The 22,769-nt window shown below is 45.5% G+C and overlaps 1 protein-coding gene across 1 annotated transcript in view; it reads left to right on the plus strand.

Annotated features, from left to right (window-relative positions):
* Positions 1-22,197, plus strand: part of poc1a (POC1 centriolar protein A) — a 112,176-nt gene extending 89,979 nt beyond the window's left edge. The window contains exon 11 of the mRNA XM_081357076.1: positions 21,481-22,197. Coding sequence (XP_081213202.1) covers positions 21,481-21,621 — 141 coding nt within the window. The 3' untranslated portion in view covers positions 21,622-22,197. The remainder of the gene's footprint in view (positions 1-21,480) is intronic.
* Positions 22,198-22,769: the final 572 nt, after the last annotated feature.

Below are 22,769 nucleotides of genomic sequence, written 5' to 3' on the forward strand. Positions count from 1 at the left end.
CTTCTTGGGAACTATGAAGTACCGGCTGTAGAACCCGGACTCCCTGTGTGGCAGAGGAACACGTTCTATGGCCTCTTTTACCAACAGGGATTGAACTTCTTGTTCCATAACCCGAACCTGCTCTGGGCCGACCACAGTCCAGACCACCCCGTTGAACTTCGGGGGAGGGGAGCTGAACTGCAGTCTGTAACCCAGCTCTACAGTACGCAGGGCCCACGCAGATATATTCGGAAGGCATGACCATGCGCCGAGATAATCTACTAAGGGAACCAGCCTCTCGAGGCTGGCCTCGGGTGTCAACCGAGCCTCGTTCCCGACCCCCTGAAGCGGCTGACCGGCAGGGAGCAGTCAAGAATGATTTTCGGTGTGCGTACGCGTTCGCTGCCCAGCCGCAGGTCTTATTTGAGGCGGCTGGAGCGGCGTGCGTGCGCGGGAAATCAGTGTGGCCCGAAGCGTACTGGACGGTGGGAACACAGCACTGATTTCCCGAGAGCTCCGGGAGGGAGGCGACCTCGATCGCTCCATCCCGGGGGGGACAGCTCTCAGCGGTCCGGCCGCAATTAGGACCGCTTAGAGGAAGCCTTCTTCGCCTGAAGGACGGTCCTCAGATCGACCTTAGGCTCCGAAGGCTTACCTCGAGAGCGCCGCCTCCTTTGCCAGGCTCCCTCGGGAGGGGCGCGGGTGGCGACACTCTCCTTTTGCTCCTGACGGTGCGAGGAGCTGGAAGGCGGCCGAGGCTGCCCTTTAGAGGCAGCCTTCCTCGAGGAGCTGGAGCGACGGGGGAGATATTGCTGGAAGGCCGCCGACTGCTTCCTCACCTCCTGGAACCTCCCGACGACGGTCTCAACCGCACCGCCGAAAAGTCCAGAAGGCGAGATCGGGGAGTCTAAGAGAAAATGTTTCTCTTTCTCTTTCATCCCCGATAAATTCAGCCACAAATGTCTCTCCACACACACCAAACCAGCCATGGAGCGGCCGATGGCACGGGCCGTCTCCTTGGTGATGCGGAGAGACAAATCGGTGGCCTTCCTAAGCTCCAGAATGTCCTCTGGAGAGGGACCCTGGCCCTCATCCAGCTCCTTAAGGAGGTCGGCCTGGTAGGCCTGCAGCACCGCCATAGTGTGCAGACAGCTACCAGCCCGCCCGGCCGCCATATAAGCCCTGCCCACCAGCGCTGATGTATCGCGGCACGGCTTAGTGGGCAGTACCGGGGCCTTAAGGGACGATGCGGCCTCGGGAGAGAGGTAGCTCGCGAGAGCCTCCTCCACCCGAGGTATCGTCCCATAGCCACGCTCAGCCGCCCCCAGTACATTTGCAAAATCAAGCACTGGGGGGTTGGAGAGCCTGGCTGAATATGGTTTTTCCCACGACTTGCACAACTCATTGTGCAAGTCAGGGAAAAACGGAAGGCCCCGGCGTGGAGGTTGAGACCGGCGCTTGAAAAACCTCTCATCCAGCTTACTGGCTGGCTGGATTACAGGTTCTTCTTGTGGCCAACTAATATTTAATTTGGCCACAGCGCGGGTCAAAACCTCCACCAGCTCCTCTTGAGCGGGTGCGTGAAGCGGTGGATGGGACTCCACAACACCCGCCTCGATGCTCAAAGCATCTGACCCCTCAGAGCCAGATAACTGAAGCATCGGTGCCTCCACCTCGCGGGAAGAAGCCGCATCGCGGGCTTCCACACGAGGCGGGAGAGCATCTGAATCATCAGACGAGGACTGGGAAGATGACGAATCAGTCCCGAGTCCCGCTGAAAGATCCATCTGCGAGCCCCACGATCTGCGGCGCCGCGTTGCCTCAGCAACGGCGGGCCCAGAACCGCGGGGCTCGCGAGCTTGGCCGCCCTCATCGAACACGGCCAGCCGCGAGCGCAACACCCTGAGCGGCAGCTTATCACACTCGCTACAGCGTGCTGCACACCCAGACAATATACACAGAGCTGATGTGTGTCCGTGCCCGATAAATAGCGCGGACACGGATGCACACATCGTCTGAACTGCTCGCTAGACATGCTTGTGATGACTTGATATGACAAACAACAGTAAATAGGACAAACAATTCACACAGAGCGCTTTAGCTGAAGAGCAAAAAGCTAACGTGTGTTTGAGCCGGCGTCCCTTTGTAGCTTCCGGGTATGCCGTCATCTACTACGTCATGACGCAGCACCAATCAGGATTGGACAGATTTCATTCATACTTCAGATGCGTTACGCTGGGGGCGTTCCCATAGTGTCGTCACGACGACGACGCAGTGCGAGTTCCCTCGAAGGGGAACACCCAATACTCTCTTCATAATCCCTCTGATACTCACACAGGGAACACCCAATACTCTCTTCTTAATCCCTCTGATACTCACACAGGGAACACCCAATACTCTCTTCATAATCCCTCTGATACTCACACAGGGAACACCCAATACTCTCTTCTTAATCCCTCTGATACTCACACAGGGAACACCCAATACTCTCTTCTTAATCCCTCTGATACTCACACAGGTAACACCCAATACTCTCTTCATAATCCCTCTGATACTCACACAGGGAACACCCAATACTCTCTTCTTAATCCCTCTGATACTCACACAGGGAACACCCAATACTCTCTTCTTAATCCCTCTGATACTCACACAGGGAACACCCAATACTCTCTTCTTAATCCCTCTGATACTCACACAGGTAACACCCAATACTCTCTTCATAATCCCTCTGATACTCACACAGGGAACACCCAATACTCACTTCATAATCCCTCTGATACTCACACAGGTAACACCCAATACTCTCTTCATAATCCCTCTGATACTCACACAGGTAACACCCAATACTCTCTTCTTAATCCCTCTGATACTCACACAGGGAACACCCAATACTCTCTTCTTAATCCCTCTGATACTCACACAGGGAACACCCAATACTCTCTTCATAATCCCTCTGATACTCACACAGGTAACACCCAATACTCTCTTCTTAATCCCTCTGATACTCACACAGGGAACACCCAATACTCTCTTCATAATCCCTCTGATACTCACACAGGTAACACCCAATACTCTCTTCTTAATCCCTCTGATACTCACACAGGTAACACCCAATACTCTCTTCATAATCCCTCTGATACTCACACAGGTAACACCCAATACTCTCTTCATAATCCCTCTGATACTCACACAGGTAACACCCAATACTCTCTTCATAATCCCTCTGATACTCACACAGGTAACACCCAATACTCTCTTCATAATCCCTCTGATACTCACACAGGTAACACCCAATACTCTCTTCATAATCCCTCTGATACTCACACAGGGAACACCCAATACTCTCTTCATAATCCCTCTGATACTCACACAGGTAACACCCAATACTCTCTTCTTAATCCCTCTGATACTCACACAGGGAACACCCAATACTCTCTTCTTAATCCCTCTGATACTCACACAGGGAACACCCAATACTCTCTTCATAATCCCTCTGATACTCACACAGGGAACACCCAATACTCTCTTCATAATCCCTCTGATACTCACACAGGGAACATCCAATACTCTCTTCTTAATCCCTCTGATACTCACACAGGGAACACCCAATACTCTCTTCTTAATCCCTCTGATACTCACACAGGGAACACCCAATACTCTCTTCATAATCCCTCTGATACTCACACAGGGAACATCCAATACTCTCTTCTTAATCCCTCTGATACTCACACAGGGAACATCCAATACTCTCTTCTTAATCCCTCTGATACTCACACAGGGAACACCCAATACTCTCTTCATAATCCCTCTGATACTCACACAGGTAACACCCAATACTCTCTTCATAATCCCTCTGATACTCACACAGGGAACATCCAATACTCTCTTCTTAATCCCTCTGATACTCACACAGGGAACACCCAATACTCTCTTCTTAATCCCTCTGATACTCACACAGGGAACACCCAATACTCTCTTCATAATCCCTCTGATACTCACACAGGTAACACCCAATACTCTCTTCTTAATCCCTCTGATACTCACACAGGGAACACCCAATACTCTCTTCTTAATCCCTCTGATACTCACACAGGGAACACCCAATACTCTCTTCTTAATCCCTCTGATACTCACACAGGTAACACCCAATACTCTCTTCATAATCCCTCTGATACTCACACAGGGAACACCCAATACTCTCTTCTTAATCCCTCTGATACTCACACAGGTAACACCCAATACTCTCTTCTTAATCCCTCTGATATTCACACAGGGAACACCCAATACTCACTTCTTAATCCCTCTGATACTCACACAGGTAACACCCAATACTCTCTTCATAATCCCTCTGATACTCACACAGGGAACACCCAATATTCTCTTCTTAATCCCTCTGATACTCACTCAGGGAACACCCAATACTCTCTTCTTAATCCCTCTGATACTCACACAGGTAACACCCAATACTCTCTTCATAATCCCTCTGATACTCACACAGGGAACACCCAATATTCTCTTCTTAATCCCTCTGATACTCACACAGGGAACACCCAATACTCTCTTCATAATCCCTCTGATACTCACACAGGGAACACCCAATATTCTCTTCTTAATCCCTCTGATACTCACTCAGGGAACACCCAATACTCTCTTCTTAATCCCTCTGATACTCACACAGGTAACACCCAATACTCTCTTCATAATCCCTCTGATACTCACACAGGGAACACCCAATATTCTCTTCTTAATCCCTCTGATACTCACACAGGGAACACCCAATACTCTCTTCATAATCCCTCTGATACTCACACAGGTAACACCCAATACTCTCTTCATAATCCCTCTGATACTCACTCAGGGAACACCCAATACTCTCTTCTTCATCCCTCTGATACTCACACAGGGAACACCCAATATTCTCTTCATAATCCCTCTGATACTCACACAGGGAACACCCAATACTCTCTTCATAATCCCTCTGATACTCACACAGAACAGAAACTCTCAGTAGTGGTGTTCATTTCGACTCGGAGTCGGACAATAATGCCCACAGAGCCAGAGAATATATGCTGTATGGAGATAGAACAGGTATAGTTTAGTTTAATTATGGTTATTTGTCATCTGCTTTTATGCACTATTAATACAAGCCTGCTGTAGCGACCCCGTCCGAATGATGACCAAAATATACTGATGAGTTCAGTGAAGTTTATTGTAGATCACACAAAAGATGAAGCCTTAGTTTTACTCCAGAAAATCACTGTAAGAGCTGAGTAAACAGTATATAAGTGCACATTAAAGTCTTATCCATAAACTCTCTCTCTCTCCCTTTCATTATCATCAACATACACAGCGAAGTACACAAAACACTCGTTACAACTAACAGCAAACAAATATATACACACCTTTTCAGTGGGTGCTTAATCAACCGATAAACTGTATATCCACGACTGGATGAGCTGACATAAAGTGCGCGCTCTCACTTTCATTTCTGCCGTGGTCAGTAACGTTAGTCCTGTTGCTCCGGAGACCGTAAGCTGGATCACAAACAGTACAGATCCATCCTCGAGTAACAACGGGAGTAAATGAAGACTGCTATGTTCATTCTTACATCCAACAACAAAACACCTCAATCGCTTAGGAGACATTCTTGTCTACAGCTGCTCCAGCGTCGAACAATGGAGGACTGTGTCCAGCTCACTCAGGGCGGGTCTATGCTCAAACTGCAGTGTCAATCAACAGTCGTGGGAGGGGCCTGTGCAAAGTGACGTCACATTGCCCCGAGTCTGAGAACATCTTGTTCTGAGACAGTGCTTATGATTTATGGGGATTTAAAAAAAAAAAGCACTTGGTGGATTTTTATCATTATAGGGTGGTTGTGTACACACACTGCCAACACACAGTTATTTTCAAACACCATGTAAAAGTGAATTTTGCATAATAGGTGCCCTTTAACTTAATGTAGGATTATTGGAATTACTATTAGGAATTTCACAGTTTTACCTTTTGTGTTTTACCGGTTTTCATAATCTGTTAATGTATATGATAAATCGCCCATAATAAATCAGGAAACTAGATGAAGTCAAATAAACCATGCGTATTAGTTTTAATAATTCTGATGAAATGTAAAAATAAATTTCTCAAATGACAACAATCGTTGTGATTATAATTTCGTGCAAAGTAATCATGATTATCGGTGTAACCATTATGCAACATGACGAAAATGTGAGTTTTCATTAACTGAAACTGGACTAAAATTCCCAGACATTTAGCCGACCAAAAAAGCAGGATAGATTGACTAAATATGATAAAAGCTAAAAAAGTACATTTGACACAGGACTAAGACACACATGCGCCGTGCTTTGATGCATACCCAGACAGCAACATAGTGTCGGCCCACATCTGGGCCGTGTGAAATCAACGTGTTCCGGATGTGGGCTGGATCTGGGCCGACACTATGTTGCTGTCTGGGTATTAAACTGGGTTTTACACTTCAAACGTGCTTATGTTTATTTATGTCTTATATCCTACAAACTTTTAATTTACCTATGGCATATTTGCCAGGACTCTTTCTCGAGACTGTGGCCCTGTCCACACGGAGACGCGTTTAGCTGTATGCGTAAACATTTGTATCGTATCGGCGTTTCGTCCAGACGGATCCGGCGTTTTGGGTCCGACACCCTTGCGTTTCGTGTGTACAGCCAGTCTGTATATTTTGTGAAACGATGATGTCATCACCCCACGTGTCGACTAGTCAGACACCGCTAGTCACGTAACAGCAACAACATCTGCGACTACATGCTTGTGTTCGTGCTGCAGAAACTACTGAGCCTCTTTTATTTCTTTATTTATTATTTACTTGAATGTATTTTTATTTTATTTCTTTATTTTACTTCTTTATTTATTTATATTTTCTTTCTTATGCTATGATGCTTGTCTGTTGTCTGATTAAGACATTTCAAGCTAAAATAATATTCGATGATCGCTGGGAATTATAAAAAAAAACGCACCCCTGATTTTATGAAAAGTGAACAGCATGAGTAATATAAGATGCGCAATATATCGGGAGACATCATTTTGATGACCACATTAAGTTTTGTTTTGTATAAAGCCTTTCTTTAAAGTGAATTTTGTTTTGTATAAATTGTATCTTCATTTTAATCAATGTTTCTTTGTGGCAAGCGTTAATGGTCTGCTAACTAATCGAATATCATGACTCATCCCTATTTTGTACCAGGCCATTTATGGTTGTTCATATTGTTTAATAAAGTTCTTGGTAAAAAAGAAAAGAAGAAGCTACTGTGCCTAATGTTATTGTATACAGCGCGCATGTTTATAAACGCAACTGGCATTTAAAGGGAATGGGAGATGAGACTCTGATTGGTTTAATGCACGTAAATCCCAAAACTCACCCATTTCTCATTAAGAGAATAGGACAACCCTTTTAGACCATGACCTTTTTTCCCGTCGTTAAACTAGCAGAAGTGGATTCAGACGCCCTAAGTGAACTTTAGACCATGAGCTTAGATCGTTGAAATAGACCGAATGTCTGTCCAGTCCTGTGTTGTTTGGTTTGAAGAGACTCAGTTAAACACATTTTAAAGACTTAGCCTAATGGAGAAGGTGAATAAATCCTGAGCTAGAGGTTTGATGCTACCATTGTTCATATCTTTAGCTGTTTTCCAAGTCCTCTTCCTCTGGGAAAGTGAAGGCTAATGCTCTCCTGATTCTGTGTGTTTGGTGTGCATCTGTGTGATAGTGGAGAGGAAAAGACTTTATTATAGATGAGCTATTATCCAGAAACAGCAGGTTTCCGTCGCAGGAGAACCTTCCTCTGTCCTGATGCTGTTCTTCTGCATGTGGAAGCGCTTCTGTCCACTTGGGAGCGTTTATCCCGATCCCAGATCCCCATCCTCATGCAGGGAATGCTGAGCTTCACATGCAGATATAGCAGTGTGTGCACTGATCAGGACACAGCTGAGTTAGATCTGATCCGAGCAGCCGATGTTTGCTGGTGAGATCGTGTGCTCATCAGAGCTCTGCAGTGTGACGCTGCGTGTTCCAGAGTAAAGCACAGCACTGTTCACTTCAGTCCAGACTCACTGTCAAAGCTTCTCGGTTTGAGTCGCTTATCATTTACATTCGGAAACGTCAATCATCTTCCCAAACTCCTCTTGGGAATCCGTTATGAATCTGTTGTTGTCGACAAAGAGGAGCGAGCGGTAAAACTGTTTTAATGTTTGAAAGCAAAGTAATTTAGAAAGAGGAGCGAGCGGTAAAACTGAATAAAGCTCAATGTTTTAATGTTTGAAAGCAAAGAAATTAAGACAACCATAGTATTGTAATTATACTGTTGTTCTTTAAAATAAAATGATAACAATTAACATTGTTAAATAATAATAAAAATTCTATTAATCATTTATTTATAATATTATTTATAACATTGTATTATAGTATAATTTTTTTTATATCATGATTAAATACTCGATTTTTTTATTTTAGAGTACAATAGTATGTAATAGTAATAGAAGATCTTTTTTTAATTTGATAAAATATTTGTATAATAATAATTACTTGGGGTTGGGGTTTTTGTCTTTAGCTGATCACATGACTGAATATTACAATTTAAAATATCAGTTTGTTTATGTGAATATACAGTAAAGTGTAATGTATTCCTGTGATCAAAGCTGAATGTTCAGCATCATTACTCCAGTCTTCAGTGTCACATGATCCTTCACAAATGATAAAAATAGTATTAATTTCTTTCGATAATAATCTTTCCAGCCCCAATCTTGTAATCAGTGGTGTATAAATCAGTGTATTTATCAGAGCGTGTTATTCTCCAGAGAATAGTTCATCAAGTAATCGGCTCAGCGTCTGAAACAGCGTTCGTATGAGTGTGATTTGAGCGGCACCGGTGTGTGTGTGTGTGTGTGTGTGTGTGTGTGTGTGTGTGTGTGTGTGTGTGTGTGTGTGTGTGTGTGTGTGTGTGTGTGTGTGTGTGTGTGTGTGTGTGTGTGTGTGTGTGTGGACCGCACGGGGAAATATCACCCGTAAATGGATGACAGGACCTCTTTAACGTCCGCTCATATGATACACAACTTTATACATAAAAGGATAGTTCAAATAGATTCAGTTGTTCTGCTATACAAGTGAAGGTTGTGAGTTTTATTTTTCCTCCTTCATTATTTTCCCCTCCATTTACTAAAATGCTACATTTTTAACATTTCATTTCGACCATTGAGTCCAGCAACTGATGTTTGCACAAAACGACACTGAATATCTGCCGAGTCATCATTCGATCATCATGTTGAAGCGAAACACACACACATATCTGTGAGTGCACTGTTGAAGCCCGTCTGACTGCGAACACACACTAGCAGAAACACTGGATCCAGTGGCTGAAGAACCCAATGAATAATTCACATCTGAGCCTGAAGCAGGGGAATTTGCTGAGACACACACACACACACACACACACACACACACACACACACACACACACACAGCCCGTATCACTGCCCATTACAGATGTTAGTATGGGGACTGGTAGCAGTTTTAATAGTTGAGTGTGTTACAGTGAGCCCAAACATCATCACGTCTCTCAGCGGGTGTGTTAGCCACCAGTTCATGTCCTCGACTGAGAAGCCACAGCTGGGGTGTGTGTGTGTAACGCAGTGGGGTGTGTGTGTAATGCAGTGGGGTGTGTGTGTAATGCAGTGGGGTGTGTGTGTAACGCAGTGGGGTGTGTGTGTGTAACGCAGTGGGGTGTGTGTGTAATGCAGTGGGGTGTGTGTGTAACGCAGTGGGGTGTGTGTGTGTAACGCAGTGGGGTGTGTGTGTGTAACGCAGTGGGGTGTGTGTGTGTAACGCAGTGGGGTGTGTGTGTAACGCAGTGGGGGGTGTGTGTAACGCAGTGGGGTGTGTGTGTAACGCAGTGGGGTGTGTGTGTGTGTGTGTGTGTAACGCAGTGGGGTGTGTGTGTAACGCAGTGGGGTGTGTGTGTGTAACGCAGTGGGGTGTGTGTGTGTAACGCAGTGGGGGGTGTGTGTAAGGCAGTGGGGGGGGTGTGTAACGCAGTGGGGTGTGTGTGTAACGCAGTGGGGTGTGTGTGTGTAACGCAGTGGGGTGTGTGTGTAACGCAGTGGGGTGTGTGTGTAACGCAGTGGGGTGTGTGTGTAACGCAGTGGGGTGTGTGTGTAACGCAGTGGGGTGTGTGTGTGTAACGCAGTGGGGTGTGTGTGTAACGCAGTGGGGTGTGTGTGTAACGCAGTGGGGTGTGTGTGTAACGCAGTGGGGTGTGTGTGTAACGCAGTGGGGTGTGTGTGTAACGCAGTGGGGTCTGTGTGTAACGCAGTGGGGTGTGTGTGTGTAACGCAGTGGGGTGTGTGTGTAACGCAGTGGGGTGTGTGTGTGTAACGCAGTGGGGTGTGTGTCTAACGCAGTGGGGTGTGTGTCTAACGCAGTGGGGTGTGTGTCTAACGCAGTGGGGGGGGGGTGTAACGCAGTGGGGTGTGTGTGTAACGCAGTGGGGTGTGTGTGTAACGCAGTGGGGTGTGTGTGTAACGCAGTGGGGTGTGTGTGTGTGTAACGCAGTGGGGTGTGTGTAACGCAGTGGGGTGTGTGTGTGTAACGCAGTGGGGGGTGTGTGTAACGCAGTGGGGTGTGTGTGTGTAACGCAGTGGGGTGTGTGTGTGTAACGCAGTGGGGTGTGTGTGTGTAACGCAGTGGGGTGTGTGTGTAACGCAGTGGGGGGGGTGTAACGCAGTGGGGTGTGTGTGTGTAACGCAGTGGGGGGGGTGTAACGCAGTGGGGTGTGTGTGTGTAACGCAGTGGGGGGGGGTGTAACGCAGTGGGGTGTGTGTGTATAGTGCAGATTTTACAGAGAACGTGAAACACAGGCTCTGTCCAGACGCTTCTATAACCCTGTAATTCTGGGATGCAAACTTGTAGATGACCTTGTTTATTATGATTATTGTATCATGTTTTCATGTCTATAATAAGAGCATTTAAACACGGAGATAACAGGCGAGGGTGATCGAGCTGTAGATCTGTCTCTCGATCTCTCGATCAGGGAACGCCTTCAGAACGCGTTCCTCTGTTAGGACACACACTGGAACACACTGGTCCAACTCAACTAGACTGCCAACAAAAAAAGAAATGCTGAGTAAATTGAAAGCTGAATGTTAGCAGGGTTTAGAGCAGCGCTTCTGTGAACAGCCTGAATGCTGTGTGGTTAGTCCTCCGGTGACCTTCAGCGCCGCGTCCCCTGAGCCTCTGACAGCCGGAGCGAGGACGGGCCGGAGACGCTGCTCGCATTGATCTGAAAAGCACACTAGCAGAGGAAGGAAACGCTAAACCCATTCCCTCCTGCAGATGTTATCGAGCTCAGAGAGCCTGTGTGCGGGTCTGATCCTCGAACCAGGGAAGACTCTGAACAGAAGAGCTGTGGAAGAATGATCAGAAATAACTACAGCCATAATTAGCGCGGATTCAAACTGTGTAAAACCGGCCGAAGTTCGATCTATCACGATGCGTTCACACTGCTCACACTAAATCCACATTCTGTCCTTCAGATTTGCTTTCGATGAGCAGGAATGTCTGCTGATGGTGTTGGTGTTTGTGTTCGGGTTTATATCCAGGGCTGGGCTCACCTAAAGAAATGTCCCGTCCCGTCCAGGACACATGAGCACCACTGCTACTGTACCAGATATGTACAAAAAACACTGTAATATGTAAAGTCCCCCTGTAGTCAATAATGTATCTCTTAAAGCTCATCTTTGATCACCAAAATTACATATTTAAAAAAAAAATTATTTAAAAAAAAATGTCTTCATGCCTTAAAATATCTTGAATGTAACTCGACACCCTTGCCTCATTTAGTATGCACGGTTCTATAAATATGCAAATGAGCCCCGCCTCCACTCACTCACTCACTCAGCTCAGAGGTCCGCCCGTTGACGATCACACGTTGATCTGATTGGTTACAAGGTAGCCTGTGATTAAAAACACCACATAGACATATAAACAACATTAAACGCTGGATTTTCACCACTTAATATAATTACACTCTGTGTTGTCAAATTTGATATTGTGGCTTTATGATGATCATACACTTGCATGTGTCATTATATTATTAACATATTACTAAAATCAAGTTCAAATGAAGTGACTAGCCTACTTTGTTTCTGTAATTTGTCCAAAATCTCATGTTATTAAAGACGAAGTGCTTCGCACAGACTTTAAGTCAGTGTTGGCTGTGACTCGACTAAAGCCCAGTTGGTACTTCAGTACCCAGTCAACCCACATCACGCGGACGACGACGCTGAAGTGTAGATCAGCCTTAAGACGCTCTTCTCCGCTCCTCAAACACATAAAACTTTATATATAGTGTTATTTGAGCAAAGAAAACACTGCACTTCTTTAAAGAACCAGTTGGTTTTTTTTCCTTGCATTGCAAAGAATCAGAGACGCTCCAAACTCTGCGTGACACTGCGTTCATGATAGAGGTGGGCGGAGTTATGAGGTTTGATTGACAGTTTAAGGAGCCAATGGAGTCACAAGGTTTAGTCACAAGCTCTTTTCAATACTTTTCGTTGGTTAAATATATGCAAAACACTCAGAGAGACGTAAAGGGAGAGCAATAGTAATGATTTATAAGCTTCTGCCCGACAGCAACATTACAGTTCAGACGTACACTGGTGTGTCTTCATGTGTTCCTGAGGGGTCGCCGTAGTGTTCTCCTCACCGCCTCCCTCAAGCTGGACCAGTTCCTGTAGATGTTCCTCACACAACTAGAGTGCACTTCTTTATTAGCAGTTCTGTGTGTGTGTGTGTGTGTGTGTGTGTGTGTGTGTGTGTGTGTGTGTGTGTGTGTGTGTGTGTGTGTGTGTTAGGGTTGCAGTGTGTGTGTGTGTGTGTGTGTGTGTGTGTGTGTGTGTGTGATAGGGTTGCAGTGCAGTGTGTGTGTGTGTGTGTGTGTGTGTGTGTGTGTGTGTGTGATAGGGTTGCAGTGTGTGTGTGTGTGTGTGTGTGTGTGTGTGTGTGTGTGTGTGTGTGTGTCATAGGGTTGCAGTGTGTGTGTGTGTGTGTGTGTGTGTATGTGTGTGTGTGTGTGTGTGTGTGTGTGTGTGATAGGGTTGCAGTGTGTGTGTGTGTGTGTGTGTGTGTGTGTGTGTGTGTGTGTTAGGGTTGCAGTGCAGTGTGTGTGTGTGTGTGTGTGTGTGTGTGTGTGTGTGTGTGTGTGTGTGTGTGTGTGTGTGTGTGTGTGTGTGTGTGTGTGTGTGTGTGTGTGTGTTAGGGTTGCAGTGTGTGTGTGTGTGTGTGTGTGTGTGTGTGTGTGTGTGTGTGTGTGTGATAGGGTTGCAGTGCAGTGTGTGTGTGTGTGTGTGTGTGTGTGTGTGTGTGTGTGTGTGTGTGTGTGTGTGTGTGTGTGTGTGTGTGTGTGTGTGTGTGTGATAGGGTTGCAGTGTGTGTGTGTGTGTGTGTGTGTGATAGGGTTGCAGTGCAGTGTGTGTGTGTGTGTGTGTGTGTGTGTGTGTGTGTGTGTGTGTGTGTGTGTGATAGGGTTGCAGTGTGTGTGTGTGTGTGTGTGTGTGTGTGTGTTAGGGTTGCAGTGCAGTGTGTGTGTGTGTGTGTGTGTGTGTGTGTGTGTGTGTGTGTTAGGGTTGCAGTGTGTGTGTGTGTGTGTGTGTGTGTGTGTGTGTGTGTGTGTGTGTGTGATAGGGTTGCAGTGCAGTGTGTGTGTGTGTGTGTGTGTGTGTGTGTGTGTGTGTGTGTGTGTGATAGGGTTGCAGTGTGTGTGTGTGTGTGTGTGTGTGTGTGTGTGTGTGTGTGTGTGTGATAGGGTTGCAGTGTGTGTGTGTGTGTGTGTGTGTGTGTGATAGGGTTGCAGTGTGTGTGTGTGTGTGTGTGTGTGTGTGTGTGTGATAGGGTTGCAGTGTGTGTGTGTGTGTGTGTGTGTTAGGGTTGCAGTGTGTGTGTGTGTGTGTGTGTGGTATGTGTGTGTGTGATAGGGTTGCAGTGCAGTGTGTGTGTATGTGTGTGTGTGTGTGTGTGTGTGTGTGTGTGTGTGTGTGTGTGTGTGTGTGTGTGTGATAGGGTTGCAGTGTGTGTGTGTGTGTGATAGGGTTGCAGTGCAGTGCAGTGCAGTGTGTGTGTGTGTGTGTGTGTGTGTGTGTGTGTGTGTGTGTGTGTGATAGGGTTGCAGTGCAGTGTGTGTGTGTGTGTGTGTGTGTGTGTGTGTGTGTGATAGGGTTGCAGTGCAGTGCAGTGCAGTGTGTGTGTGTGTGTGTGTGTGTGTGTGTGTGTGTGTGTGTGTGTGTGTGTGTGTGTGTGTGATAGGGTTGCAGTGCAGTGCAGTGTGTGTGTGTGTGTGTGTGTGTGTGTGTGTGTGTGTGTGTGTGTGTGTGTGTGATAGGGTTGCAGTGCAGTGCAGTGCAGTGCAGTGCAGTGTGTGTGTGTGTGTGTGTGTGTGTGTGTGTGTGTGTGTGTGTGTGTGTGTGTGTGTGTGTGTGTGTGTGATGGGCTGAAGGTGTGTCTGAGGGAGGGCTTCTGTTCCCCTCAGCTGTCCTCTCTGCACTCCTCCGCCGTGATCTCTGGCTCTCTGCAGCTTCTCTAGAGGTTGAAGAGCTGGTGTTCTCTAGGCGGGGTCTGGTTGGGTTGATGTTGACACACTGCACACACAAAAACCCTTGCATTTCTGTTGTACCTCCACTTTGATTGTTATCCTCATTTCAGTCTTGATTTTCACAGCTGTCCTTGCAGATAACTCCACTAGAATGGCCTCAGATCTGAGTGTTGTTGAGCCTGTGATGAGCCGGAGATCAGATGTCTGTCTGAACAGATTGATGTTGTTGCTGAATGTAAATGTCTGTGTGTTCGTGAAGCAGTCGCTCAAAACACCGGCTGTCCTCGCTAGCAGCGCTCAATACCGAGATCCAGTCTGATCCAATCACACACAGGTCTGAGATCAGCACACACACACACACACACACACACACACACACACACACACACACACACACACACACACACACACAGGTCTGAGATCAGCACACACACACACACACACACACACACACAGGTCTGAGATCAGCACACACACACACACACACACACAGGTCTGAGATCAGCGCACACACACACACACACACAGGTCTGAGATCAGCGCGCACACACACACACACACACACACACACACAGGTCTGAGATCAGCACACACACACACACACAGGTCTGAGATCAGCGCACACACACACACAGGTCTGAGATCAGCACACACACACACACACACACAGGTCTGAGATCAGCACACACACACACACACACACACACACACAGGTCTGAGATCAGCGCACACACACACACACACACGGGTCTGAGATCGAGATCAGCACACACACACACAGGTCTGAGATCAGCGCACACACACACACACACGGGTCTGAGATCAACACACACACACACAGGTCTGAGATCAGCACACACACACACACACACACACACACACAGGTCTGAGATCAGCACACACACACACACAGGTCTGAGATCAGCACACACACACACACACACACACACACACAGGTCTGAGATCAGCACACACACATACACACACAGGTCTGAGATCAGCACACACACACACACACACACACACAGGTCTGAGATCGAGATCAGCACACACACACGGGTCTGAGATCAGCACACACACAAACACAGGTCTGAGATCAGCACACACACACACGGGTCTGAGATCAGCACACACACACACACAGGTCTGAAATCAGCACACACACACACACAGGTCTGAGATCAGCACACACACACACACACACACACACAGGTCTAAGATCAGCACACACACACACAGGTCTGAGATCAGCACACACACACACACACACACACACACACACACAGGTCTGAGATCAGCACACACACACACACAGGTCTGAGATCAGCACACACACACACAGGTCTGAGATCAGCACACACACACACAGGTCTGAGATCAGCACACACACACACACACACACACAGGTCTGAGATCAGCACACACACACACACACACAGGTCTGAGATCAGCACACACACACACACACACACACAGGTCTGAGATCAGCACACACACACACACACACACACACACACAGGTCTGAGATCAGCACACACACACACAGGTCTGAGATCAGCGCACACACACACACACACACACACAGGTCTGAGATCAGCACACACACACACACACACACACAGGTCTGAGATCAGCACACACACACACAGGTCTGAGATCAGCGCACACACACACACACACACACACAGGTCTGAGATCAGCACACACACACTCACTCACAGGTCTGAGATCAGCACACACACACTCACTCACAGGTCTGAGATCAGCACACACACACTCACTCACAGGTCTGAGGTCAGCACACACACACAGGTCTGAGATCAGCGCACACACACACACACACACACACACACACAGGTCTGAGATCAGCACACACACACACACAGGTCTGAGATCAGCACACACACACACACACACACACACACACAGGTCTAAGATCAGCACACACACACACAGGTCTGAGATCAGCACACACACACACACACACACACACACACACAGGTCTGAGATCAGCACACACACACACACAGGTCTGAGATCAGCACACACACACACAGGTCTGAGATCAGCACACACACACACAGGTCTGAGATCAGCACACACACACACACACACACACACAGGTCTGAGATCAGCACACACACACACACACACAGGTCTGAGATCAGCACACACACACACACACACACACAGGTCTGAGATCAGCACACACACACACACACACACACACACACACACACAGGTCTGAGATCAGCACACACACACACAGGTCTGAGATCAGCGCACACACACACACACACACACACAGGTCTGAGATCAGCACACACACACTCACTCACAGGTCTGAGGTCAGCACACACACACTCACTCACAGGTCTGAGATCAGCACACACACACTCACTCACAGGTCTGAGGTCAGCACACACACACAGGTCTGAGATCAGCGCACACACACACACACACACACACACACACACACAGGTCTGAGATCAGCACACACACACTCACTCACGGGTCTGAGATCAGCACACTCACAAACACAGGTCTGAGATCAGCACACACACACAGGTCTGAGATCAGCACACACACACACACAGGTCTGAGATCAGCGCACACACACACACACACACACACAGGTCTGAGATCAGCACACACACACTCACTCACGGGTCTGAGATCAGCACACTCACAAACACAGGTCTGAGATCAGCACACACACACACACAGGTCTGAGATCAGCACACACACACACACACACAGGTCTGAGATCAGCACACACACACACAGGTCTGAGATCAGCACACACACACACACACAGGTCTGAGATCAGCACACACACACACACAGGTCTGAGATCAGCACACACACACACACACACAGGTCTGAGATCAGCACACACACACACACACACACACACACACACACAGGTCTGAGATCAACACACACACACACACACACACACACACAGGTCTGAGATCAGCACACACACACACACACACAGGTCTGAGATCAGCACACACACACACACACACACACAGGTCTGAGATCAGCACACACACACACACACAGGTCTGAGATCAGCACACACACACACACACACACACACACACACAGGTCTGAGATCAGCACACACACACACACACACACACACACACACACACACACACAGGTCTGAGATCAGCACACACACACACACACAGGTCTGAGATCAGCACACACACACACACACACACACACACACACACACAGGTCTGAGATCAACACACACACACACACACACACACACAGGTCTGAGATCAGCACACACACACACACACACAGGTCTGAGATCAGCACACACACACACACACACACAGGTCTGAGATCAGCACACACACACACACACAGGTCTGAGATCAGCACACACACACACACACACACACACACACACAGGTCTGAGATCAGCACACACACACACACACACACACAGGTCTGAGATCAGCACACACACACACACACAGTGTTGAGTGTAAAGCTCCGTGAGCACGATCTATGGAGTGAATCATACTTCATCTGCCAGTCTGACTGACACATCATCCCAGTGCTTGTTATTCTAGACGATTCTGTGCTGTGAATATGTGTGTGTGTGTGTGTGTGTGTGTGTGTGTGTGTGTGTGTGTGTGTGTGTGTGTGTGTGTGTGTGTGTGTGTGTGTGTGTGTCTGCAGTTTGAGGACAGCCTTTCCCGTCCCAGACACAACAGAAACTCTTCAGATATGGGTTCTCGATGTGGCTGTGTAAGAGTCCCGAGCTGAACCCATCAAACCCCATCCGCTCTGTGTGTGACCCAGAAATCATGATCAGTTCCCCGTTCTTGAGCTTCAAACTTCTCAAATGAATTTAGAGGTGCAGCTTTTTGGGGATCAGTCCCTGAGGCAGATTTCTCTGATGGGTCTCGGTTTAAATAAACCTGTTCAGTTGGACAGAGCTGTTCCGTAACCGTGTCATGGACCTAATATTTTGTTTTCTTGGAACTAAATGCATTTACTATGAAATGATCTGATTAAAGAATATTAAGATTTTAATTGATTGCCATCCCTAATATGTGACAGTATGTTGCTGCAATTTTTTTTTGCAATATTTTATTTTATTTTTTATTTTATTTTGTTTTAAATTACTAGATTTGATCAATAAATAAATAGTAAGTTAAACACATTCCTCACATTCTTTCAACTTAAATTCAAAATAACTATAAATAACAATATTTATAATAACAATTTTAATAACAATGAAATAACAATTTCATGCATAACCCTTTTAATTCAGCTCTAAATATCTCACACTGGTAGTCTGTGCCGACCTCTTGGGGAAAAATAATAATATAAGATGAGCAAATGAGCTGTTCCGCTGGGTCATGAAGTCAGTTCACTTTCAGTGTGCATTCAGATACACATGTAGACATTATAAAATCATTTTTAGGTAAAGTTTTAGCATTTTTAGTTAGAATTTTTAGCAGTTTTGGGTTTTTTCTATGTGTACTGAAGCATTCCTCGCATTCCCTTCATTCCTAAGGGGGTCAAAATGACCCGCAAGGGAATTATTTGTTTTTAAATTTCAACCACAACTCCTCAAATCCCTTCAGTTTTTTTTTGTGTGTATTCATGGTTCAAGTTGGACAAATGTCCTGGGGTCTTGGAGCCCTCTGATGAACACTCAATTAAAAAAATAATTGCTTATCTTATATTATTATACCCTTCCAGCATGAGGGTTTTAGTAAAGCAACAGATGAGTCGTAGTGTTAGTGTTAGTGCTAGTGATAATGACAGTGATAGTGTTAGTGTTAGTGATAGTGATAGTGATAATGATAGTGTTAGTGATAGTGTTAATAATAGTGATAATGATAGTGATAGTGTTAGTAATAGTGATAATGATAGTGATAATGATAGTGATAATGATAGTGTTAGTGATAGTGTTAGTAATAGTGATAGTGTTAGTGATAGTGATAATGATAGTGTTAGTAATAGTGATAGTGTTAGTAATAGTAATAGTGATAGTATGTGATAATGATAGTGATAGTGTAAGTAATAGTGATAGTGATAATGTTAATAATAGTGATAGTGTTAGTGATAGTGACAGTGATAGTGATAATGATAGTGATAGTGTAAGTAATAGTGATAGTGATAATGTTAATAATAGTGATAGTGATAATGATAGTGATAGTGATAATGTTAATAATAGTGATAGTGTTAGTGATAGTGATAATGATAGTGTTAGTAATAGTAATAGTGATAGTATGTGATAGTGATAATGATAGTGTTAGTAATAGTGATAATGATAGTGATAGTAATAGTGATAGTATGTGATAATGATAGTGATAATGATAGTGAGAGTGTTAGTAATAGTGATAATGATAGTGTTAGTAATAGTGATAGTATGTGATAGTGATAATGATAGTGTTAGTAATAGTGATAGTATGTGATAGTGATAATGATAGTGTTAGTAATAGTGATAATGATAGTGATAGTAATAGTGATAGTATGTGATAATGATAGTGATAGTGATAATGATAGTGATAGTGATAATGATAGTGATAGTGTTAGTGATAGTGATAATGATAGTAATAGTGATAATGATAGTGATAGTGTTAGTAATAGTGATAGTGATAATGATAGTAATAGTGATAGTGATAGTGGCTGATCTCTGGCATGAGCTGGTTTTGAGGAACCGCTCGTGTTGTTGTGAATGCTGGCTCTTTAGCTCCGCCCCCTCAGCACGTTAATGTGTGTGTTCTTCACTCACACACTCTCCTCGTTTCTCATCTCGGTCTGCTTCCGACACACACAGTGGATGTGGTGTTTCTGCCTCACGAATGAGAGACTCGTATTCCTCCTCATAATCAGGGATTGTGTGCGAGGAGAACAGCACATCTGTTTGGGGGCCGAAATAGATTCCATTCATGCATTCCTGTGACGAGGATCATAACTCCCTCCCACGCTCCAGTCTCCGTGTCTTTCCCTCTCTCACTCTTTCTACTGCAGTTTTTTTGCTTCATTTCTGTTCTTGTAGCTCAGTAATGGGGAGCTACTTTAAAACATTAGCTTCTCAATCAATGATGCACTTTTTTACTGTATGTTTTAGTGCCACTTGCCCTTTAAGACCTCATTATAAATACCCACTATTATGATTTGCTATCATCTTCGCATAGAACATTATCAAGGCATGAGGAAAATGTGATTCTTCATGACATGACCTTGATTCTGCTTGCTTTTTTGACATTGAGAGATTATTGTACTATGGAAACATACTATAGGTTTCCTCCTGGTTTATTGGAACCATCTGCAGAAACACACACACACACACACACACTCACTGCTTCTCCACGGTATGATGTCACAGCGATGGCCGCCTCCACACCAGTGCATCAATGTGTGTGTTTGTCCTCCACTGTTTCCCATACTGGCTCCCAGTACAGGCCTGATCGTACTGTTCACACACACTAAAGCTCACACACATCCACACGTCTCTTACTGTTCACACACACTAAAGCTCACACACATCCACACGTCTCTTACTGTTCACACACACTAAAGCTCACACACATCCACACGTCTCTGTCTTCTCCCTTTATTCGCTTCTTTCTTTGACTACCTGCATCAGTGGTGCACTACCCTACAGACAGACCACTCCTGTTCTCCATACACACCGTATCACTGAGATTGCATGTTGGATAATCTATGTGAACTGTACGATCTTTCTAACACTCCACGGAGGGTTAGCTTTATGCTTTTTTCAACAACAACAAAAAACAGTTTTCATGTATGAATTATTTAGAGCTGGATATATATGGCTGTAAGGGCCACTCAGCGGATCTCATGCCTGTCCTGCTCTTGTTTTGTAGACGGTGGCCATTCTGGAGCAGCGTCTGACTCTGACCGAGGACAAACTGCAGGAGTGTGTGGAGATCCAGCGTCAGACCGGAGCTAAACATCGAGCTCAGGGTCTCCAGATCACAGACCAGCGTCCCGATCCACAGCGATAACAGCGATCACATCAGAGCAGGCTTCAGTACAGTGTGTGTGTGTGTGTGTGTGTGTGTGATGGAGGGTTGTGTGTTGAACAGCAGTGTGTGTGATGGAGGGTTGTGTGTTGAACAGCAGTGTGTGTGATGGAGGATTGTGTGTTGAACAGCAGTGTGTGTGATGGAGGGTTGTGTGTTGAACAGCAGTGTGTGTGATGGAGGGTTGTGTGTTGAACAGCAGTGTGTGTGATGGAGGATTGTGTGTTGAACAGCAGTGTGTGTTTGTGTGTGTGTGATGCAGGATTGTGTGTTGAACAGCAGTGTGTGTTTGTGCTGAGTGTGGAATAAGCATCGGGTCTCCTGTAATCCATCCTCAAAACCACAAACTGAAACTGAAATCTGAGAAGAGAAATCTAAACACAACGCCTTCCTCCTTTACTTGCATTAGCCGAACATGTTTGTCTTGAACTTTTGAACTGTACTTTTCTTTTTCAAGTTTGCTATTTTGAGTCATTCTGTCTCATTTCCCAGTGTAACTAAACACTTAGTTTTATTTTTGTCCATTAAAATGCCAGTAAATGTGTTTATTTAACAAGGCGTTGCTTACTGTGTTCTTCTTTCTGTATATTACTGTAAAATATAGTATCAGCTAATATGTAATGTTTTATTATGTAATGTCAGGGCTGCGCTTTACAGTCATGTCTGTTCATTCATTGGTTGGTTTCCCTGAATCATGTAAATACAGCGATAAAACACTCTGCTGCTATTGAACAGCCTGAAGCAGCAACACTGACTCAGCCAATAGCGTGAGTTTGGGGGCGGGGCTTTCAGCAGCGTTCAGGAAACCTGTTTGGAAACAGCCGTTATATCCGCCTGTGGAGCTCATGACGAGTGTGACGCTACTATTCCGCTTTAATGTAGTGTTACTTTTTTGTAATCTTGGTAACATTTTACAATAAGGTTCATTAGTTGACATTAGTTAATGTATTAACTAACATTGAGCAACACATTTGTTACAGTATTATTAATCTTTCTTAATGTTAGTTAATAAAAATCCAGCTGTTCATTGTTTGTTCATGTTCACAGTGCATTAGCTAATGTTAACAAACACAACCTTTGATTTTAATAATGTATTAGTAAATGTTGAAATTAATATTAACTAGGATGAT

The sequence above is a fragment of the Scardinius erythrophthalmus genome (genome assembly GCF_964197995.2).
Source record: "Scardinius erythrophthalmus genome assembly, chromosome: 25".
Classification (NCBI taxonomy): domain Eukaryota; kingdom Metazoa; phylum Chordata; class Actinopteri; order Cypriniformes; family Leuciscidae; genus Scardinius; species Scardinius erythrophthalmus.